This window comes from Staurois parvus, unplaced genomic scaffold (genome assembly GCF_062004578.1).
Source record: "Staurois parvus isolate SC_StPar_1 unplaced genomic scaffold, SC_StPar_1.0 ptg000390l, whole genome shotgun sequence".
In the NCBI taxonomy this organism is placed as follows: Eukaryota; Metazoa; Chordata; class Amphibia; order Anura; family Ranidae; genus Staurois; species Staurois parvus.
Window position 1 is genome coordinate 5,107,501 of NW_028318186.1, and position 24,947 is coordinate 5,132,447.

Below are 24,947 nucleotides of genomic sequence, written 5' to 3' on the forward strand. Positions count from 1 at the left end.
GTTGTGGTAATAGCCAATGAACATGGAGATATACTGGAGTACAATAGGCATAAAGGTGAACCTTTCAAGAAAATGTATAGTCGACCTTTACTGTAAGTCTCCACCCCCCCCCCCCAAACAGAATTAGTTTTAAATACCATCAAAAATAAGGATTGACTAAAAAGATTAAAAGCAATAGCTCAACCACAGTCTGCAACTCTCTTGGAGGTGTAATTGATGTTACTGTGCCTCCTGAATGTTCTTAATCCCACAAAGGTGCACTTCTGTCATGGTCTGGAGAGCATTCTCTAGAATTTTGACCACCAGCCTTCTGAGGAGGCATTGGAAGACTAGGCTGAAGCAAACATTTTTTCATATTTTTTGTCAATGCTTTATTTTTTAGGATTTCGTCTTAAAAGAGATTTTTTGGGGGGGTGGGGGGCTGGCTGTAAAGCAGGCCTTTTATTTTTTTTATAGAAGGTTCACTTTAAATGTGATACTTTTAATATTCACCAAACTATTCAATCCCCAGAGAAGTAATTACAGTATCTTCTTTACCTTCATCATTCACAGTCTAACAAATTATAAGTGTATTGGCAATTATATACCTATGTGTATTTTTTTATTTTTTTTTTTAAGATGTACAACATTATTCCAACTTTGTTAGACCTGCTTCCAGGACCTCACCATAAAATCTTTGAAAATATGAGACAGATGCAAAACTTCATAAAAGAAACATTTACTCAACAGAAAAAAACTCTAGATGTGAATGACCAAAGGAATCTTATTGATGCCTTCCTGGTGAAGCAGCAAGAGGTAAGGATCACATTTCATTAGAGGTGTGTTGACTGATCTAGTATTTGATATCGAGAATGGATATTCTCAAATAAAATTAAAAAATGTTCTCTTAAAGCTATTATATTTAAAGCAGGTTTTTGTAAGAAACTTTTTATATAGTTTTACCGCTGTGTAGTAGGATTGTTTGTAGAAGATATAAGCAAAATGATTTTTAATATCTCAGCTAATGCAGGCCATAGACGGGTTGTTTATTGGCCAAATTTTTATCCGCATGATATGCCGATATTCACGCCATTAGTGGGGCCAGCCCATCGGCCATTTTTTGTGGATCTTCTCATTTATTTTTATCGGTCATGCTGGAAAATCCACGAAAAACGGCCGGTTTTCGTGGACGATGGTGTCTGCATCGGCAACGGCGCCGACCAATTTTTTGTTTATAAGCCAACAATTTGGCAGATAAATGGCCCATCTATGGCCTTCCTAACTGTACGTTGTTGAAGGTCAAGCCACCTCATAGTGATAGCCCAATAGAAAGGTGTGGGAGGTAGGAGAGTGATCTGGTCTTCAACACATCAAGAAGTGTACACTTGCAAATTACATTGAATATTAGTATACATCAGCAATCTTTCATAAGATGGTTGACATTATGCTCACAGCAGAAAATGTGGAGGATGTCAAGAGCCTCATAAAGAAATTTACAGAACAAAGTAAAAAGATTTGACTTTAGTTAATTTTAGAAAAAAACTGTTATTAGAAAAGAAAAGACAGATAACTACAACGTTTATGGTGAAAACATAGAAATTATGGACCCAGCAGTTAAGAATTATGACACAGACTGGCTCATAACAGCAAGAATGAAAGATATAGAAAAGTAACTTCAAAAGTAAAATGTGTCCATAAGTACAAAGATTAGAATTGTCCAGGCTATGGTGTTTTCTGTTATGAACATGAAAGCTGAAGAATAAAAAAGACAGCTAGCCATAAGGTGACTACAATTGCACACACTGTAGACCAAGGGGTAGACTACACTATATTGCCAAAATTATTGGGACACCTCTCCAAACTATTGGATTCAGGTGTTCCAATCACCTCCATGGCCACAGGTGTATAAAATCAAGCACCTAGGCATGCAGACTGTGTCTACAAACATTTGTGAAATAACTCACATGCAGTAAATTCAAGCATGGTACCTTGATAGGTTGCCACCTGTGCAATGAGTCCATCTGTGAAATTTCCTTGCTACTAAATATTGCACAGTCAACTGTTAGTGGAATTATAACAAAGTGAAAGCAACTGGGAACAACAGCAACTCAGCCACGAAGTAGCAGGCCATGTAAAATGACATATACAAAAAATAGTAAAGAGCGCCTTAGTGAAAAAACCCAACAAGCTGCTATGCACAAAATAGGTACCAAGGACCTATGGTAATAGACAATAAATACAAAGGAAGTGCAGCGCTAGTGAGCAATAGTGAATTCAAGTATACATAAATTAGTGGTAAGTCACTAGTGTGATAAATGGATAGTCCCGTGAATACACATAGATAATAGAGGTGACTCTGTTATTCGTGAGGAGGTGGTGTTAAAATGCGCACTCACCGGACGCGCATTTTAAATGCGCATTGAATATAAAATCCTGCTGTCAGGTGGTGAGCGATTCCTCCTTTCTCGGGTCCTAAATGGGTTGTTCTACTCCATTGGGGGTCCCTGTAGAAACCGTCCTTACTGGTGATCTGGATAATGGATGGCAATCCTTTCCTGGAGTGGGTCTGCGATGAGTCTGCGGACTAGAGCACTCCCCCAGGGGGCAGCAAGAACACTCCCATAGTGTAGTAGGTTTTAACCTCAAATTTATTAAAAATGTTGATACAAAAACGTTGCAGACAATAGTCTGTGAGTAACTGACCAGCTGGTAAGTGAGAGTATCCGCCGGAGCTCCACGTTGCTCCGGCGGGTGTGACGTCACGGCGTGGTGTGGCTCCTCCTGACGCGTATCGTGCTCAAGCACGTCTTCAGAGGGGGGTCGCCAATCACGTCGTGTCGTCCGCCGTTTGTTTTTATACACAAATTGAACCGCACATGTGCAGGAGACCGCGGCCATTTTGGGATAGCGCAGAACGAACTGCGCCTGCGCGAGGATGACGGGCGCCATTTTTCCTTAGTCCCACGGTATAGGGCAGATTGAATGCCTGTGTGTCCCCAATCAAGGAATATATCAGCATCCTTCGATGGGGGTAAGTGTGCATAAGTATCTTAAACAATATCCGAAAGGGTAACAACCATGACGATCAATTCATGGATTCAAGAAAAGGGGGAGAGGGAAGAACGGGTCCCGTCATCAACCACTATTGGCGGTTATCAAGAAAAATCTGTCCAGTTAGAAAAAGACAGAAATCCCTTAGTACCATTAATCTATACATAAGGTAGTACTATATAAATCATTCTATTATCGCAAGGGGAATGTATCAGCATTCCTCTCACAGTGTACATTTGGTACAGATACCGATCTAAATGCGGTCTAAAAAAATTAATAAAAAATTAATAAAAAATTGATAAAAATTAATAAAAATTAATAAAGAGATCTCTGTTTATAAGCGATATATACATATTCTATATCTTATTAGAAAAATTGTATATATCCCATTCCCATGGACTTGAGGTCAGTGCACATGTGCAGATATCACAAATAGCATAATAAAATGTATATAGTCAGATAGAAATAGAATAAATTAAAATTAAAAGATAAAATCAATCCTATCTGTACATATCTCCCATGAAGAGAGACGATAAAATCATTCCTCAAAGGCAAGGAGACAGAACGTATAAATTATCCATATATAACGAATATACTAATCTAAAAGTTATAATCTATAGAGGAATCCATCATGATGGTATCAGATGGGTGGTACTCAATTATTTTCAATGAAACAATTGATATCGACCTCAATATTGAGGCCATTAGGTTTTAAAGAGCGAAGCTCATAGATCCATTTCATTTCTAATTGAGAGACGGCACGTCTCTTGTGTATTCCTCTCCAGTGGGTTTTAATTGTATCGATACCCGTAAATTTAAGAGAGGTGGGGTCCATATTATGAAATCTCTTGTAATGATTGGAAACTGAATGTTCTTTGTATCCCCGTTTGATGTTATTGACATGATCTCTCAATCTATCTCTGAGCCGCCTAGTGGTGCGACCGATGTACTGAAGCTTGCATGGACATTCTAACAAGTAGACCACACATTTGTTGTTACATGTAATGAATTTATCTATATTATATCTTCTCCCAGTTACTTGTGAAGTAAACATATTTTGTCTATGTTTCCTGGTGTTATCACATTTGCAGATTATACACTTATTACACAGATGGTATCCCTTAAGATCATTAAACAGAGAGATTTCTTTAGGTGGATCAATCACATTGGGTGCTAAATAGTGTCTTAAATTGGTGGCCTTACGAAATACTATTTCTGGTTTTTCTGGTAGAATTTTGGATAACACTGGGTCTGCCAGTAGGACCTTCCAGTTTTTCTTGATAATATGGTTGATAGCCCCGTATTGTTTAGAGTAGTTGGTGATAAAAGGGCATATTTGGCCTTTTTTGGCCTTCTCCTTGTTTATTAGAAGATCTTCTCTGTGGAGATGGGCCACAGTGTTAATAGTGCTCTCCAAACTCTTAGTCTCATACCCTTTTTCTAAAAACCTATTTTTTATGATTTCAGATTGATTGTAAAAGGTTTCTAGATCTGTACAGTTTCTTCGTAATCGAATAAACTGTCCCTTTGGGATATTAGATAACCATCTAGGGTGGTGGCAGCTTCCTTTCGGTATGTATCCATTACGATCAGTTTTTTTGAAAAAAGTTTTTGTTACAAGACCTCCATTATGATTGATTAATGTGAGATCTAGAAAGCTAATCTCCTTCGAGCTGTAATTATAAGACAGCTCTATATTCTTGTCATTGAAATTAAGGGTAGTAAAAAAGTTAATTAATGTCTGTTCTTCCCCTTTCCAGAGCAGAAACACATCATCGATGTATCGTCTATAAAACATAAGTTCAGGCCATTCTCGTGAGTAGATTACCATCTCCTCCCAGAGTGCCATGAACAAATTCGCAAGACTGGGGGCAAATTTTGCCCCCATTGCTACACCCTTTATCTGCAAGTAAAATTTATGATCAAACCAAAAATAATTGTTATTAATTGCAAAATTGAGCAAAGATAGAATAAAATCTGTATGTAAGGGCGATAAAGTGCTATAGGTGCGTAAATAATAATCTGCGGCTTCAAGCCCATCCTTATGAGCTATATTGCTGTACAAGGAGGACACATCCGCCGTCACTAGCAAAGTTTGGGCGGTAAGGGACAGCGTTTTAATATCATTTAACATTTGTTTGGTATCCCGTAAATAAGCTGGAGTTTGGGACACCAAAGGCTGTAAGAAAAAATCTATGTATTGCCCTATCTTTGAGCCCAACGAGCCTATACCGCTCACAATGGGTCTCCCCGGAGGGTTAGTCGAGCTCTTATGAATTTTTGGGAGAATGTAAAGTACTGGTAACATGTAAAATGACAGAAAGGGGGCAGCACATGCTGAAAGCGCACAGTGCGCAGAAGTCGTCAACTGTCTGCAGAGTCAATAGCTAAAGACCTCCAAACTTTCTGTGGCCTTCAGATTAGCACAACCGTGTGTAGAGAGCTTCATGGAATGGGTTTCCATGGCCAAGCAGCTGCATCCAAGCCTTACATCACCAAGTGCAATGCGAAGCGTCGGATACAGTGGTGTAAAGCACGCCACCACTGGACTCTAGAGCAGTGAAGACATGTTCTCTGGAGTGAGGAATCACGCTTCTCTGTCTGGAAATCTGATGAACATGTCTGGGTTTGGTGGTTGCCAGGAGAACAGTAATTGCCTGACTGCATTGTGTCAAGTGCAAAGTCTGGTGGAGGGAGGATTACGGTGTGGGGTTGTTTTTCAGGGGTTGGACTTGGACCCTTAGTTCTAGTGAAGGGAACTCTTAAGGCGTCAGCATGCCAAGACATTTTGGACAATTTCATGCTCCCAACTTTGTGGGAACAGTTTGGGGATGGCCCCTTCCTGTTCCAACATGACTGCACACCAGTGCACAAAGCATGGTCCATAAAGACATGAGCGAGAGTGAGACATGAAATGAGCAAGTTTGGGGTGGAGGAACTTGACTGGCCTATACAGAGTCCTGACCTCAACCCAATAGAACACCTTTGGGATGAATTAGAGTGGAGACTGCGAGCCAGACCTTCTCATCTGGCATCAGTGCCTGACCTCACAAATGCACTTGTGGAAGAAGTTAGCCAGTTAGCCACAAAAGTTACCCATACCACCAAAAAGAATATAGATTGTTTTTAGATAACCCTGGTTGCATTAATTACAACATATTCTCATGAACCTTCAGATAGACAGCAATGAATTACACCCATAAAAATACACTACAATTGTTACTGATTTTACTTTTTCCTAGGGAAAAACAGAATCCTCTCAGTATTTTCACAATGATAACTTAATTGCTCTGGTGAATGATCTTTTTGTTGCTGGAATGGAGACAACCACCACCACTATGAGATGGGCAATACTTCTAATGATGAAATATCCAGAAATACAAAGTAAGAAATCAATTTTTTAAATAATTTATGTGTTATTTCACAATATACATAATTAAATCCCATCACTAGGCAAAAACTAACCCCACCCACGTCTCTCACCCATTCAGATGTGTTTATTTTTTTCCTACCTTGCAAAGCAAATTTTACTCACCTATGTGGGGTGTATCAATCCCCAAAGGTGTCCTTTCAGTGACATCACTGCTGACTCCTCTTCTGGACTCTGAGAAGATTCTTCCTCTGGATAGCCAAAATGATGCAAGCAGTGATATGAACACCCAAAGAAAAACAGTGCCTCCTGTAAACAAACGATACAAGTCTCTCTTTTTCTCTGAACTCAAGACTAAACACCATCACCGTTTTTTTCCCAATGAAAGTGCAATGTTCAGTGGACAAGGAAAAACTCCTGAAGTCACGAACAAAGTACAAATAGTTTCACAGATGTACACTAAAGATGCTTTCATGGCTAACAAAGCTAATAACAGACATGTAATACTGTTCACTCTAAGATGGTTAATTTGTTTTTTAAGTGCTGACAGGGTTGCCTTAAAGAAATGTGCAGATTTCTGTTACTGATGTCTCCTGCTGAAAATACTGGCTTAATGGCTGACATGCTAACTCCATAGCTACAGTATTTTAAGTTACTGACCCAGAGTGACTAATCAAATAATTGTCTAGCGGTGGTGTCCTCTTCGGATTCAGAATAGGAAACTCAGTGGGGACATCATTGAAAAGATTAAGGACTGGATTACCAATCTCCCACACCTTAAAACAATGCAGCTAAGAACCTGGACTGTAGATTTAGGGGAGTAAAATATGCTTTAGAAGGCCTGAGCAAACAATTCAGGGAGTTGCGGAAAGGAGATTCATTTTTGCCTGGAGATGGGATGAAATATTCCTTAGAGCTGATTCACACATGTGCAGTGCAGATTGAAGCTCAGGTTTCACAGCTAATTGATACAGTAATTGTTCACTGGTTCATGTCAAATTTACATCAGGTTCAGGACAGGATTAGCTCTCAGGATTATCCTGTTCACACATATGCGGTTTAGGAACGGTTTCCATAGAAGTCAATAGCCTGTAATCCGCACCTGAACCGGACCGCATTGCTCAGAAATTGGACATGACTCTTTTTCAAATAGCACTGAATCTACACAGAATGTGCTCCACCAGTGAACTGGACATACAGTTGTGTTCAAAATAATAACAGTGTGTTGAAAAAAAGTGAATAAAGCTCAAAATCCTTCTAATAGCTTTTATTTCCATACACACAAATGCATTGGGAACACTACACATTCTATTCCAAATCAAAACATGAAGAAAAATAGATCAAATTTGTGTTGTTCCTCTAAAAAAATTGAAGAAAAGTGAATATTAGACTGTTCAAAGAAATAGCAGTGTTTGTATTCTTCTTTACAAACTCAAACATTCACTATATAAACTGAAAAATGTTTGAAGATTTCCTTTGAATCACTTAATGAATATTTAGTTGTATAAGCACTGTTTCTGAGAACTGCTGTACATCTGTGTTGCATGGAGTCAACCAACTTCTGGCACCTGTGAAAAGGTATTCCAGCCCAGGATGATTGGACTACATTCCACAGTTCTTCTCTATTTCTTGGTTTTGCCTCAGAAACTGCATTTTTATGTCACCCCACAAGTTTTCTATTGGATTAAGATCCGGGGATTGGGCTGGCCACTCCATGACGTCATACTTGTTGGTCTGGAACCAAGATGTTGCACGTTTACTGGTGTGTTTGGGTTGTCTTGTTGGAACACCCATTTCAAGGGCATTTCCTCTTCAGCATAAGGCAGCATGACCTCTTCAAGTATTCTGATGTATTCAAACTGATCCATGATCCCTGGTATGCGATAAATAGGCCCAACACCATAGTATGAGAAACATCCCCATATCATGATGCTTGCACCACCATGCTTCACTGTCTTCACAGTGTACTGTGGCTTGAATTCAGTGTTTGGGGGTCGTCTGACAAACTGTCTCCGGCCACTAGACCCAAAAAGAACAATCTTACTTTCATCAGTCCACAAAATGTTGCGCCATTTCTCTTTAGGCCAGTCAATGTGCTCTTTGGCAAATTGTAACCTCTTCAGCACATGTCTTTTTTTCAACAGTGGGACTTTGTGGGAGCTTCTTGCAGATAGCTTGGCTTCACATAGGCGTCTTCTAATTGTAACAGTACTCACAGGTAACTTTACACCTTCTTTCATCTTCCTGGAGCTGATTGTTGGCTGAGTCCTTGCCATTTTGGCTATTCTTCTATCCATTCGAATGGTAGTTTTTCGCTTTCTTCCACGTCTTTCAGGTTTCGGTTGCCATTTTAAAGCATTTGCGATTATTTTAGCTGAGCAGCCTATCACTTTCTGCACTTCTTTATATGTTTTCCCCTCTCCAATCAATTTTTTAATCAAGGTACGCTATTCTTCTGAAAAATGTCTGGAATGACCCATTTTACTCAGAATTTTAGAGAGAAATGCACTGTAACCAGCATGTACAACATTTGCTGCCTTCTTTCCTTAAATAAGGGCAATAATTGCCACTTGTTTTTCAAAGAATGAATGACCTCACTAATAGAACTTCACACTGCTATTATTTTGAACATGCCCCTTTCAATTAGTGATTCAATTACACAGAATCAGCAGTATGCATGTCATGACTGTTGGATTTCTATTACTCTACTACACCTGTTAGTAAATTATTTGCCATGTAGAAATATCATTTCTACCAAAAACAGTGATTGATCAGGTTAGTGATGTCTGACTGCTATTATTTTGAACACAACTGTATGTGAACAGGCATCATAGGAAGCAATGTTTTTTCACATATCATGTGGATTGGATGAGGCTCTAACTACATCCAATCCGCATATATATGCACCAGCTCTAAATGGAGAACATATGCTGTGCATATCTAAATTTGTCAAAGTAATTATCATATCAATTAGAGATGAGCGAATCGAACTAGGCGAACCGGAATTCGAGTCGAATTTCAGGAAATATTCGATTCGCGTCGAAACCGAAATTTTGCCTGCTTCGGGTGCGCGAATCGAACATTTCCCGATCAGCCGGCAAAAGTGTCCCTGCAGTGAGCTCCGCTATTTCTGACAGTTCTCTGACAGAAGGAACACATGTTTAGCGGTTGAAACATTGTATCTATTAGTTTACATTTAGGATACAGATGTTTCAACCACTGTACATGTGAAGAAGCTGTGAGAGAACTGTCAGAAATAGAGGAACTCTGCACATACACTTTTTGCCGGCTTGGAATTATTCTTCTTTTCATCCTACTTCTTCTTCTTCTTCATCCTCATCCTCAGAAGAAGAGGATGAGGATGAGGATGAAGAAGAAGAAGAAGAAGAAGAAGAAGAAGAAGAAGTAGGATGAAAAGAAGAATAATTCCAAGCCGGCAAAAAGTGTATGTGCAGAGTTCCTCTATTTCTGACAGTTCTCTCACAGCTTCTTCACATGTACAGCGGTTGAAACATCTGTATCCTAAATGGAAACTAATAGATACAATTTGTATCTATTAGTTTCCATTTAGGATACAGATGTTTCAACCGCTGTACATGTGAAGAAGCTGTGAGAGAACTGTCAGAAATAGAGGAACTCTGCACATACACTTTTTGCCGGCATGGAATTATTCTTCTTTTCATCCTACTTCTTCTTCTTCTTCTTCTTCTTCATCCTCATCCTCTTCTTCTGAGGATGAGGATGAGGATGAAGAAGAAGAAGAAGAAGTAGGATGAAAATAAGAATAATTCCAAGCCGGCAAAAAGTGTATGTGCAGAGTTCCTCTATTCTGCAGATACACTTAGAGGAGCTCTGCAGATACACTTAGAGGAGCTCTGCACATACACTTTTTGCCTGTTTGGAATTAATCTTATTTTCATCCTTCTTCTTCTTCTTCTTTATCCTCATCCTCAGAAGAAGAAGAAGAGGATGAAGAAGAAGAAGAAGAAGAAGAAGTAGGATGAAAATAAGAATAATTGCAAGCCGGCAAAAAGTGTATGTGCAGAGTTCCTCTATTCTGCAGATACACTAAGAGGAGCTCTGCAGATACACTTAGAGGAGCTCTGCACATACACTTTTTGCCGGCTTGGAAATAATCTTATTTTCATCCTACTTCTTCTTCTTCTTCTTCATCCTCATCCTCATCCTCAGAAGAAGAAGAGGATGAGGAAGAGGATGAAGAAGAAGAAGAAGAAGTAGGATGAAAATAAGAATAATTCCAAGCCGGAAAAAAGTGTATGTGCAGAGCTCCTCTAAGTGTATCTGCAGAGCTCCTCTAAGTGTATCTGCAGAATAGAGGAACTCTGCACATACACTTTTTGCCGGAAACCGCTGTATGGAGGGAATGTCCCAGAACTGTCAAAAATAGACTATTTCTGACAGTTCTGGGACATTCACTCCATACAGGTGTTTCAACCGCTGTATGGAGGGAATGTCATGGAACTGTCAGAAATAGACTATTAATGACATTTCTGGGACTGTCCTTCCATGCAGCGGTTGAAACATTGTATGTATTTGTTTCCATAAATGGATCCATTTATGGAAACAAATACATACAATGTTTCAACCGCTGTATGGAAGGACAGTCCCAGAACTGTCATTAATAGTCTATTTCTGACAGTTCCATGACATTCCCTCCATACAGCGGTTGAAACAGCTGTATGGAGTGAATGTCCCAGAACTGTCAGAAATAGACTATTTATGACAGTTCTGGGACATTCACTCCATACAGCTGTTTCAACCGCTGTATGGAGGGAATGTCATAGAACTGTCAGAAATAGACTATTAATGACAGTTCTGGGACTGTCCTTCCATACAGCGGTTGAAACATTGTATGTATTTGTTTCCATAAATGGATCCATTTATGGAAACAAATACATACAATGTTTCAACCGCTGTATGGAAGGACAGTCCCAGAACTGTCATTAATAGTCTATTTCTGACAGTTCCATGACATTCCCTCCATACAGCGGTTAAAACAGCTGTATGGAGTGAATGTCCCAGAACTGTCATAAATAGTCTATTTCTGACAGATCTGGGACATTCACTCCATACAGCTGTTTTAACCGCTGTATGGAGGGAATGTCATGGAACTGTCAGAAATAGACTATTAATGACAGTTCTGGGACTGTCCTTCCATGCAGCGGTTGAAACATTGTATGTATTTGTTTCCATAAATGGATCCATTTATGGAAACAAATACATACAATGTTTCAACCGCTGTATGGAAGGACAGTTCCATGACATTCCCTCCATACAGCGGTTAAAACAGCTGTATGGAGTGAATGTCCCAGAACTGTCAGAAATAGACTATTTCTGACAGTTCTGGGACATTCACTCCATACAGCTGTTTCAACCGCTGTATGGAGGGAATGTCATAGAACTGTCAGAAATAGACTATTAATGACAGTTCTGGGACTGTCCTTCCATACAGCGGTTGAAACATTGTATGTATTTGTTTCCATAAATGGATCCATTTATGGAAACAAATACATACAATGTTTCAACCGCTGTATGGAAGGACAGTCCCAGAACTGTCATTAATTGTCTATTTCTGACAGTTCCATGACATTCCCTCCATACAGCGGTTGAAACAGCTGTATGGAGTGATTGTCCCAGAACTGTCATAAATAGTCTATTTCTGACAGTTCTGGGACATTCACTCCATACAGCTGTTTCAACTGCTGTATGGAGGGAATGTCATGGAACTGTCAGAAATAGACTATTAATGACAGTTCTGGGACTGTCCTTCCATACAGCGGTTGAAACATTGTATGTATTTGTTTCCATAAATGGATCCATTTACGGAAACAAATACATACAATGTTTCAACCGCTGTATGGAAGGACAGTCCCAGAACTGTCATTAATAGTCTATTTTTGACAGTTCCATGACATTCCCTCCATACAGCGGTTAAAACAGCTGTATGGAGTGAATGTCCCAGATCTGTCATAAATAGTCTATTTCTGACACATCTGGGACATTCACTCCATACAGCTGTTTTAACCGCTGTATGGAGGGAATGTCATGGAACTGTCAAAAATAGACTATTAATGACAGTTCTGGGACTGTCCTTCCATACAGCGGTTGAAACATTGTATGTATTTGTTTCCATAAATGGATCCATTTATGGAAACAAATACATACAATGTTTCAACCGCTGCATGGAAGGACAGTCCCAGAACTGTCATTAATAGTCTATTTCTGACAGTTCCATGACATTCCCTCCATACAGCGGTTAAAACAGCTGTATGGAGTGAATGTCCCAGAACTGTCAGAAATAGACTATTTCTGACAGTTCTGGGACATTCACTCCATACAGCTGTTTCAACCGCTGTATGGAGGGAATGTCATGGAACTGTCAGAAATAGACTATTAATGACAGTTCTGGGACTGTCCTTCCATACAGCGGTTTCAACCGCTGTATGGAAGGACAGTCCAAGAACTGTCATTAATAGTCTATTTTTGACAGTTCCATGACATTCCCTCCATACAGCGGTTAAAACAGCTGTATGGAGTGAATGTCCCAGATCTGTCATAAATAGTCTATTTCTGACAGATCTGGGACATTCACTCCTTACAGCTGTTTTAACCGCTGTATGGAGGGAATGTCATGGAACTGTCAGAAATAGACTATTAATGACAGTTCTGGGACTGTCCTTCCATGCAGCGGTTGAAACATTGTATGTATTTGTTTCCATAAATGGATCCATTTATGGAAACAAATACATACAATGTTTCAACCGCTGTATGGAAGGACAGTCCCAGAACTGTCATTAATAGTCTATTTTTGACAGTTCCATGACTTTCCCTCCATACAGCGGTTAAAACAGCTGTATGGAGTGAATGTCCCAGATCTGTCATAAATAGTCTATTTCTGACAGATCTGGGACATTCACTCTATACAGCTGTTTTAACCGCTGTATGGAGGGAATGTCATGGAACTGTCAGAAATAGACTATTAATGACAGTTCTGGGACTGTCCTTCCATGCAGCGGTTGAAACATTGTATGTATTTGTTTCCATAAATGGATCCATTTATGGAAACAAATACATACAATGTTTCAACCGCTGTATGGAAGGACAGTTCCATGACATTCCCTCCATACAGCGGTTAAAACAGCTGTATGGAGTGAATGTCCCAGAACTGTCAGAAATAGACTATTTCTGACAGTTCTGGGACATTCACTCCATACAGCTGTTTCAACCGCTGTATGGAGGGAATGTCATGGAACTGTCAGAAATAGACTATTAATGACAATTCTGGGACTGTCCTTCCATACAGCGGTTGAAACATTTGTATGTATTTGTTTCCATAAATGGATCCATTTATGGAAACAAATACATACAATGTTTCACCGCTGTATGGAAGGACAGTCCCAGAACTGTCAGAAATAGTCTATTTCTGATAGTTCTATGACATTCCTCCATACACGGTTGAAACCTGCTGAGGGGAGTGAATGTCCCAGAACTGTCAGAAATAGAAGAAACTGTCACAGAACTGTCCTTCTCTCATCCTTCCTCCTTCTTCTCATCCTTCTTCTCATCTTCTCCTTCTCTCATCCTTCTCCTTCTTCTCATCCTTCCCTCCCATCCTCTCTCTTCCTCCTCTTCTCATCCTTTCTTCTCATCCTTCTCTCCTCTTCTCATCCCTTCTTCTTTCTGCTTCTCCTTCTCCTTCTCTCATCCTTCTCCTTCTTCTCATCCTTCTCCTTCTTCTCATCCTTCTCCTTCTCCTTCTTCTCATCCTTCTCCTCATCTTCTCCTTCTCCATCTCTCATCCTTCTCCTTCTTCTCATCCTTCTCTCTTCTTCTTCTCATCCTTCTCCTTCTCTCATCCTTCTCCTTCTCCTTCCTTCTCATCCTTCTCCTTCTCCTCTTCTTCTGCTTCTCCTTCTCCTTCTCCTTCTTCTCATCCTTCTCCTTCTTCTCATCCTTCTCCTTCTTCTCATCCTTCTCCTTCTCCTTCTTCTCATCCTTCTCCTCATCCTTCTCCTTCTTCTCATCCTTCTCCTTCTTCTCATCCTTCTCCTTCTCTCATCCTTCTCCTTCTCCTTCTTCTCATCCTTCTCCTTCTTCTCATCTTCCTTCTCCTCTTCTCATCCTTCTTCTTCTCATCCTTCTCCTTCTCCCTTCTTCTCATCCTTCTTCTTCTCATCCTTCTCCTTCCTTCTCATCCTTCTCCTTCTTCTCATCCTTCTCTTTCTTCCCTTCTTCTCATCCTTCTCCTTCTCCTTCTTCTCATCCTTCTCCTCTTCTCCATCTTCTCATACTTTCTCCTTCTCCTTCTTCTCATCCTTCTCCTTCTTTCTCATCCTTCTCCTTCTCCTCCTTCCATCCCTTCTTCTCATCCTTCTCCTTCTCTTTCTTCTCATCCTTCATCTTCTCATCCTTCTCCTTCTTCTCATCCTTCTCCTTCTTCTCATCCTTCTCCTTCTCCTTCTTCTCATCCTTCTCCTTCTACTCATCCTTCTCCTTCTTCTCATCCTTCTCCTTCTCCTTCTTCTCATCCCTTCTCCTTCTTCTCATCCTTCTCCTTCTTCTCATCCTTCTCCTTCTTCTCATCCTTCTCCTTCTTCTCATCCTTCTTCCTTCTCATCCTTCTCCTTCTTCTCATCCTTCTTCTTTCTCCATCCTTCTCCTCTTCTCATCCTTCTTCTTCTCATCCTTCTCCTTCTCCTTCTTCTCATCCTTCTCCTTCTTCTCATCCTTCTCCTTCTTCTCATCCTTCTCCTTCTCCTTCTTCTCATCCTTCTCCTTCTTCTCATCCTTCTCCTTCTCCTTCTTCTTCATCCTTCTCCTTCTCCTTCTTTCTCATCCTTCTCCTTCTTCTCATCCTTCTCCTTCTCCATCTTCTCATCCATCTTCTTCTCATCCTTCTCCTTCTCCCTCTTCTCATCCTTCTTCTTCTCATCCTTCTCCTTCTCCTTCTTCTCATCCTTCTCCTTCTTCTCGTCCTTCTCCTTCTCCTTCTTCTCATCCTTCTCCTTCTCCTTCTTCTCATCCTTCTCCTTCTTCTCATCCTTCTCCTTCTTCTCATCCTTCTCCTTCTTCTCATCCTTCTCCTTCTTCTCATCCTTCTCCTTCTCCTTCTTCTCATCCTTCTCCTTCTCCTTCTTCTCATCCTTCTCCTTCTTCTCATCCTTCTCCTTCTTCTCATCCTTCTCCTTCTCCTTCTTCTCATCCTTCTCCATTATTCTCATCCTTCTCCTTCTCCTTCTTCTCATCCTTCTCCTTCTTCTCATCCTTCTCCTTCTCCTTCTTCTCATCCTTCTCCTTCTCCTTCTTCTCATCCTTCTCCTCATCCTTCTCCTTCTTCTCATCCTTCTCCTTCTTCTCATCCTTCTCCTTCTCCTTCTCTCATCCTTCTCCTTCTCCTTCTTCTCATCCTTCTCCTTCTCCTTCTTCTCATCCTTCTTCTTCTCATCCTTCTCCTTCTCCTTCTTCTCATCCTTCTCCTTCTCCTTCTTCTCATCCTTCTTCTTCTCATCCTTCCTCCTTCTCCTTCTTCTCATCCTTCTTCTTCTCATCCTTCTCCTTCTCTTCTCATCCTTCTCCTTCTTCTCATCCTTCTCCTTCTCCTTCTTCTCATCCTTCTCCTTCTTCTCCTTCTTCTCATCCTTCTCCTTCTCCTTCTCCTTCTTCTCATCCTTCTCCTTCTTCTCATCCTTCTTCTTCTCATCCTTCTCCTTCTCCTTCTTCTCATCCTTCTTCTTCTTATCCTTCTCCTTCTTCTCATCCTTCTCCTTCTTCTCATCCTTCTCCTTCTCCTTCTTCTCATCCTTCTCCTTCTCCTTCTTCTAATCCTTCTCCTTCTTCTCATCCTTCTCCTTCTTCTCATCCTTCTCCTTCTCCTTCTTCTCATCCTTCTCCTTCTTCTCATCCTTCTCCTTCTCCTTCTTCTCATCCTTCTCCTTCTCCTTCATCTCATCCTTCTCCTCATCCTTCTCCTTCTCCTTCTTCTCATCCTTCTCCTTCTTCTCATCCTTCTCCTTCTTCTCATCCTTCTCCTTCTTCTCATCCTTCTCCTTCTCCTTATTCTCATCCTTCTCCTTCTCCTTCTTCTCATCCTTCTCTTTCTTCTCATCCTCTCCTTCTCCTTCTTCTCATCCTTCTCCTTCTTCTCATCCTTCTCCTCATCCTTCTCCTTCTCCTTCTTCTCATCCTTCTCCTTCTTCTCATCCTTCTCCTTCTCCTTCTTCTCATCCTTCTCCTTCTCCTTCTTCTCATCCTTCTCCTTCTTCTCATCCTTCTCCTTCTCCTTCTTCTCATCCTTCTTCTTCTCATCCTTCTCCTTCTCCTTCTTCTCATCCTTCTTCTTCTCATCCTTCTCCTTCTTCTCATCCTTCTCCTTCTTCTCATCCTTCTCCTTCTTCTCCTTCTTCTCATCCTTCTCCTTCTCCTTCTCCTTCTTCTCATCCTTCTCCTTCTTCTCATCCTTCTCCTTCTCTTTCTTCTCATCCTTCTTCTTCTCATCCTTCTCCTTCTTCTCATCCTTCTTCTTCTCATCCTTCTCCTTCTTCTCATCCTTCTCCTTCTTCTCATCCTTCTCCTTCTCCTTCTTCTCATCCTTCTCCTTCTTCTCATCCTTCTCCTTCTCCTTCTTCTCATCCTTCTCCTTCTTCTCATCCTTCTCCTTCTCCTTCTTCTCATCCTTCTCCTTCTTCTCATCCTTCTCCTTCTCCTTCTTCTCATCCTTCTCCTTCTCCTTCTCCTTCCTCATCTCCAAGGGCATTTAAATTAAAGGTACAGTGTTCTGCACTAATTTAAAGGCTCTCTGAAGCCTAGAAACCCTTTAAATAAGTCATCTTCGTAGCGGAGAAATTTGCATCGAATCGAATTTCACACTGGAATTCGCCGAATCAGCCGAATCGAATCTTTCATTTCTTCGCTCATCTCTAATATCAATATAATTTAAATAGTATGTCTTCTTTGCAGAAAAAGTTCAACATGAAATTGATAGCATTATCGGCATGACTCCACCTCAAGCAGAACACAGGAAGAAAATGCCATATACTGATGCTGTAATTCATGAGATTCAGCGGTTTGGTGATATTGTACCAGATGGGGCTCCACATGAAACTATTCAAGATGTCACATTTAAAGGATATTTAATTCCAAAGGTGACTACATTTTATTTTACCTTGCAACATTCAATATCTGTTAGTTAAATGATCTATAAATGAATAACTGCTCCAAAGTACCCGAAGAGCTGTTTATTTCTGTAATGCAGCCGGGTGATGAAGCCCAGAAGTCCACTGTCACCCCATATTGCACATGATTACAAAGAATAGGGCACACATGATGACATGCAGAGAGTTCAGTTGATTTTAATAAGCATTCAGATGAGACATATACAACATACTGAGAGACCTCACAACCTATGCCACACCCCCAACATGTTTCATCCTCTTTGGGGCTTAAGCCCTATAATAATCATAAATGAGGTCTCATGATCTTCATAATCAGCTGGTCATTTTTGAAGAATTGCAACTTACAAAGACTGATGGATGCATATTTCAGTGCATAACATGATGTAGCCATATGACACCCAAGTGCATGGTCTATTTGGCCTTTCCCAGATTCAGGTTGACCCATGGATCACTCCTATAAGCCCAACTGAATCCTCTGTATTAATTACGGTAATGCAGTCGGGCTGTTGGTACAGTAATGAATACACTGTGTTTATTTGTATTTTATACAGTGGATATAAAAAGTCTACACACCCCTGTTAAAATGTCAGGTTCCTGTGATGTAAAAAAAAGAGACAAAGATAAATCATTTCAGAACTGTTTACACCGTTAATGTGGCCTATAAACTGTACAACTCAGTTGAAAAACAAACTGAAATCTTTTTTGGGGAGGAGGGGGGAGTAAACATAAAAAAACAAAATAATGTGATTGCATACATGTGCACACCCTCTTATAACTGGGGATGTAGCTGTGTTCAAAATCATGGTAAATAGGAGTCAGTACAAGCCTGCCATCATTTAAAGTGCCTCTGATTAATCCCAAATACAGTTCAGCTGTTCTAGTAGGTTTTTCCTGACATTTTATTAGTCGCATCCTTCAGCAAAAGCCATGGTCCACAGAGAGCTTCCAAAGCATCAGAGGGATCTCATTGTCAAAAGGTATCAGTCAGGAGAAGGATACAAAAGAATTTCCAAGGCTTTAGATATACCATGGGACACAGTGTAGACAGTCATCATCAAGTAGAGGAAACATGGCGAAACAGTGACATTACCAAGAACTGAAAGCCCCTCCAAAATTGATGAAAAGACAAGAAGAAAACTGGTCTGGGAGGCTGCCAAGAGGCCTACAGTAACATTAAAGGAGCTGCAGGAATATCAGGCAAGTACTGGTTGTGTGGTACATGTGACAACAATCTCCCGTATTCTTCATATGTCTGGGCTGTGGGGTAGAGTCGAAGGATGGAAGCCTTTTCTTATGAAGAAAAACATCCAAGCCCGGCTAAAGTTTGCAAAAACACATCTGTAGTCTCACAAAAGCATGTGGGAAAGTGTGTTCTGGTCTGATGAAAGCAAGGTTGAACTTTTTGGCCATAATTCCAAAAGATATGTTTGGTGCAAAAACAACACTGCACATCACCAAAAGAACACCATACCCACAGTGAAGCATGGTGGTGGCAGCATCATGCTTTGGAGCTGTTTTTCTTTAGCTGTAACTGGGGCCTTAGTCAAAGTAGAGGGAATTATGAACAGTTCTAAATACCAGTCAATATTGACACAAAACATTCACACTTCTGCTAGAAAGCTGTACATGAAGAGGAACGTCATCTTTCAACATGAAAACGACCCAAAGCATTCATCCAAATCAACAAGGAAATGGATTCACCAGATGATGATTAAAGCTTTGGAATGGCCCAGCCAGAGCCCAGATCTGAATCCAATCGAAAATCTGTGGGGTGATCTGAAGAGGGCTGTGCACAGGAGATGCCCTCGCAATCTGACTGATTTGGAGTTTTTGCAAGGAAGAGCGGGCAAATATTGCCAAGTCAAGATGTGCCATGCTGATAGACTCATACCCAAAAAGACTGAGTGCTGGAATAAAATCAAAAGGTGCTTCAACATAGTATTAGTTTAAGGGTGTGCACACTTATGCAACCATATTATTTTAGTTTCCCTCCACCCAAAAGATTACAGTTTGTTGTTCAACTGAGTTGTACAGTTTATAGGTTACATTAAAGGTGGAAAATATTCTGAAATTATTTATCTTTGTCCCATTTTTTTACATCACAGGAACCTGACATTTTAACAGGGGTGTGTAGACTTTTTATACTGTATCCACTGTATATGTAGTGCTACAGCAAGGGTTAAAATACCCTTTGCTGGCAGACACAGCATGCTGGAAAGTTGGGGTCCTACCCTCACCTATACACAATGGCCCAAGTCTCCAACATTCCAACATTATCCCTTCCACCAAATACTACTCTAATCAACTCCACTAAAGGTCCCTTAGCAGTGCATAGCACTACTGTACCTTACAGTAATATATACCAAGGCTTTAATTGGGCTTTAACAGATTTCCACAGACCTGAAAATGCAGAACATTGTTTCACAGCTGCATACTCTACTATGTTTAAAGCATTTATCTAAACTTAAACAGATATTTAATTATTGTCAGCTAGAAATTTGTTATATAAAAATATGTTCAGTTTTTTAATTGACATTTATCCTTGCAGGGCACTGTTGTGTTCCCATTGATGTATTCTGTACTGAAAGATGACGCCTATTTCAAAAAACCCTTTGAGTTCTATCCGGAGCATTTTCTTGATGCAGAAGGAAATTTTAAAAAGAATGAAGCCTTCATTCCATTCTCTATAGGTAAATCTAAACAAATCGTGATGAGAATTTGAAAGACTGGACAGTATATACAGTAGCTTTATTACTTACAAAAACTTTAGAAAACAGTGTGAAGAACAGGAACCTGAGCCAGTTTGGTGTTCCATCCTCCCATTGTAAGATCCTTGCACTCTCAGGTGCTCATAATCATATAATGACACAATGTTCAAAATAACTATCATTTTTAAAAGATCCCGTCTTCCTGCAATATTGGAAAGCCCTGATATATGATTATCTTTTTTCCATAAAAGTGGTCAATCTGCCCCAATTAAATATACATTCAAAATAGAGTAACTCAATCTTTTTATTGTTGTGTCAAACAATAATTTTTAGAAAGACTTTCTTAAACAATAAAATCTATGATAAATTGTTTGTTTATCAGTATGGGGTTTATCCCCACCCGGCCTATAGCAGATTGACAGATGTCCTGTTAGAAGGAGTCACTCAAGCGGCTGCGGGGCCACACAGTGGTGCCATCTGTCACCAACTGTGTCCACGGGACACAGCCGATGACATATCACTACACCGGTCCGTTGCCAGTGGCATGTGACCGCTGTGACCAATCACAGCAGATCACATGACAATTGTATAGAATGGATGGCTTCCTGTCATTCCATCCATTGTATACAGTTGTGTTGTTAACTGTGATTAATCAAAGCAGTCACATGGTACAGACAGGGCCAGTCACAGCCCATCTGTATCATATGATGAGCTTTGCCCAATCAAAGCTAATCGCAATAAAAGACTGAATGAATCAGTTTCATTCAGTAACAATGATTGCAAATATCAATGAAATACATGGTTATTAGCAATCATGTGTACCAAAAAAAATTCTGAGCACTTGCCCAGAGTAGTTCAATGTTATTATGGTAACATTGTATTGCTTTGGTTACAGTGTGTTTAAAAAAAAATAGTAAAAAAAGAAAAAATAATGTCAAAACAATAATAGAAAAAAAAAAAAAAAATGTTATTATTCTTATTTTTTTTAATTTTTTTTTACATACTGTCACCAGTTACTAGTCAGTGTCCCTGATCACCACCACACCAGTTATATAATAACGCTGTACTGGACTGGTGACAATATGTGAAAAAAACAATTGTCACAATGCCTCTTACTAAAGACCTTGGACTGTCTATTTTCCAAAAATGGGTAATTTGGTTGATATTCATACTATCCTGGCATTTTAGGGCCTCAAGAAATGAGATGGCCTTCAGTACATTAGGATTGATCAATTGTCAGATATATATACCATGGTTTGTGAACTCTATAACTTTTCTACAGACTAAATAATATACACTAATTTGCGATATTTTCACCAAAGATATGCAGCAGAATACATTTTGACCTAAATTTATGAAGAAATGTTATTTATTTGCAAAATTTTATAAACAGAAATGAAGAAAAATGCGTTTTTTTTCAAACGTTTTGTTTTTTCTTTGTTTATTTAGCAAAACAATAAAAACTCAGCGGTGATTAAATACCACTAAAAGAAAGCTCTATTTGTGTGAAAAAAATAATAAACATTTTTTATGGGTACAGTGTTGCATGACAACACAATTGTCATTCAAACAACACTAAAAGCTGAAAATTGCCCTGGGCAGGAAGGGGGTAAAAGTGCCGGGTATTGAAATTATTTCATTGCTATTCACTCAGTAAAAGTTCACATATATTCTTTCTGTGCAAAAGGGGCAAAAATGAATGTTATTAGACTATATTCTGTGCTGTTTAACTGGTTTTTCATTGATTTAAATAGAAATGTCCACTAGATTGCAATGAGTATCATCTCAAAGATTACTTGGTGCATCTAGTGGCAACATTTGGTATTTTTCATTTTAAATAAATACAAAGCAGCACAGAAAATAGCCTAATTGTATTGTTTGCCCCCTTAGCACAGAACAGATCTGCACCCATTTTTACAGGGAAATAGCTTTAGATTTTTTTTTTATAAATGCAAGCCTATGTGTATAGTCAATGTTAGAATGAGAGAAGAAGCATGGCCATGAATCCTGACTACAACCTGCTGCTGTCTAGCCTTATAGTTAATGTGAAAGCTTGTTGCAATAGGACTTTTGTTATTTATTTTTTATGTACTGTATTTATTTTTTAAAAGTAATTGAGCTTCATTGTTTTAAGTTAGCTTTAGTTAATTTTATTGTCATGCATGCCTACTTTGTTACATTATTTATTTATTTCAGGTACTTATATACGCAAAACTTTACATACACTGTATATTGTACATTCACATCAGTCCCTAACCCTCAAGGGGTGTACAATCTAAGGTCCCTAACTTACATTCATACATAAACATATTAGGGACAATTTAGGCAGGATCCAATTAACCTACCAGCATGTCTTTTGGAATGTGGGAGGAAACCCATGTAGGCACAGGGAGAACATGCAAACTCCAGGCAGGTGGTGCCATGATTGGGATCTGAACCAACAACCCTAGTACTGCCAGGCAGAAGTGCTAACCATTTAGCCACTGAATTACGGAGAAATTAACAGGTGTCCAGGCAAGAGCAAAGCAAAGCAGTTAAAGTTGATTGCACTCTAAAATACACTTGTCATGTCTTTCTCTAGGTAAAAGAAGCTGTGCTGGTGAAACCTTGGCCAAAATGGAGCTTTTCCTCTTCTTTACATCACTATTGCAGAACTTCAACTTCCAGGTGCCCCCCGGGGTTGAGATAGACCTTGAACCAGCAGAGGCTGGAACCCATGGACCAAAACCTTACCAACTTTGTGCAATACCTCGCAGCTAAAAGATTAATTTACCCAAAGTAGTATAAAATAAGCTCAGTTTGGATATACCTCATCTTACTAAATAAATAAATAAATAAGAGATAATAAGAAAATATTCTGGATCTGCAATAGAATACTTCTCAAACAACTGCTTTTTCATGTTGGTTTGCTTTGTACTCTTTAACCAGCTCTGGACATACTACACATGCCCAAAGGCTCTTCAGCAAAGTTTACAATCCGTCTGTAGCACGTTCTGTCCTTCTGCTCCTCTGTCTCCCCCCTCGCACATGCCAACAATTCTGTGTTGCCAAAATTGCAGTTGGAAGATGCTGTGCAAAAAAAGCAGCTGAAGATGGACCATCTGACCATCAGATGTGAGATAGAGAAATAGAAAGGAAAACTAGTATTTTTGTATCTACTCTGCTTCATTTGTTTGCAGATAAAACAGATAAACCTCAATAACTGAACCGGATATCGTATGTACTCTCCAGCGCCTCAGGATATGCATAGCCAAAAGGGAAGCCAAGGGTACCAGGACAGCGACAACCAAAGGAAATGTTCCAGGGGTGCAGCCCACCTCAGATGGCGAAATCAGCCACTGGATAAAGAGAAAACAGTTGGCGCAAACACCTAGTGCATTATCCAAGGTTTATTGTAAGGAGTGAAAAATAAAAACATACTCACAGACGAAGCATGTATCTAAAAAGCATAGAAAAATGAGGATGGCCACAACGCAGGCAAGGTGTTCTCACTGTCAGTGCGTTCAAATTTCTGACGCGTTTCGGGGACAAATCCCTTTCCTCAGAGCTAATGATCAGCCTCTGATGCAGATGTGTAATGAAAGGAAAGTGGGAGCCTTGCTGGGGATGCCTCTCCAGCAAGGCTCCCACTTTCCATTCATTACACATCTGCATCAGAGGCTGGTCATTAGCTCTGAGGAAAGGAATTCGTCCCCGAAACGCGTCAACCATTTGACCGCACTGACAGTGAGAACAACTTGCCTGCCGTTGTGGCCATCGTCATTTTTCTATGCTTTTTAGATACATGCTTCGTCTGTGAGTATGTTTTTATTTTTCACTCCTTACAATAAACCTTGGATAATGCACTAGGTGTGTACGCCACCTGTTTTCTCTTTATTAGATAAACCTCAATATGTGATTCCAGTTGAAGCAATCTGACGAGCAAAAGCAAAAAAATTAAAACTTAATTTTTTTTTTTTATTTTACAGCTATTGACCCTTAGATTACCCTAATCAGCTCTAATTAAAGTGGAAGTAAAGGTTCATATAATTTATGATGCAAATGTTGCTTCCCCCTCCTCGTACCCATTGCTCTACAATGGGATGTCACCTGGCAGATTTCATTGCACTCCCCCCATCCTCTGCAACAGCCGATCACTGACACAGAGCTGGAGCTTACAGATCGCATGACTGCACCAAAGTTGATTTAAAAAAAATATTTACAGTGAACTCTTTTACAAACAGTATGTGGCATGGGTATGAGGAAGGGAATGTAACATTTTTACTAGACTTATATTAGTCATTGCTCTTTGTAAACTGCCAGAAAAAAAAGGACCCATGCAAGCTTAGGTCATAATGTTGTAGTATGTACCACCCACTAGTACATTATGACAGACTTACCTTTGCACGGAGACCTCCAGTGCAGAGCTGTCATGGCTGCCATCTTCACTCGGTCTTCCTTCTGGGTTCACAGTCTCCAGCTGCATGAATGGCAGATCTGGAGCCGCAATTATGTCTCTCTCATGCATGCTCACAGGAGCCCTCGACTTCGGCAAGGGCTCTGAAGGTCCGGCACGGCTAGGCTGTTCCTTCAGAGTACATGCACCTGTGACATCACCAGCTGCATCCAGTGTGAATATCTCCTAAACAGTGCAGGTTTAGGAGATAT

General features: G+C 39.9%; 1 protein-coding gene across 1 annotated transcript in view; it reads left to right on the forward strand.

Moving 5' to 3' along the window:
* Positions 1 to 23,153, forward strand: part of LOC149455634 (cytochrome P450 2B11-like) — a 39,266-nt gene extending 16,113 nt beyond the window's left edge. The window contains exons 6-10 of the mRNA XM_089686023.1: positions 619 to 795; positions 6,273 to 6,414; positions 17,378 to 17,562; positions 20,141 to 20,282; positions 22,882 to 23,153. Coding sequence (XP_089542149.1) covers positions 619 to 795; positions 6,273 to 6,414; positions 17,378 to 17,562; positions 20,141 to 20,282; positions 22,882 to 23,060 — 825 coding nt within the window. The 3' untranslated portion in view covers positions 23,061 to 23,153. The remainder of the gene's footprint in view (positions 1 to 618; positions 796 to 6,272; positions 6,415 to 17,377; positions 17,563 to 20,140; positions 20,283 to 22,881) is intronic.
* Positions 23,154 to 24,947: the final 1,794 nt, after the last annotated feature.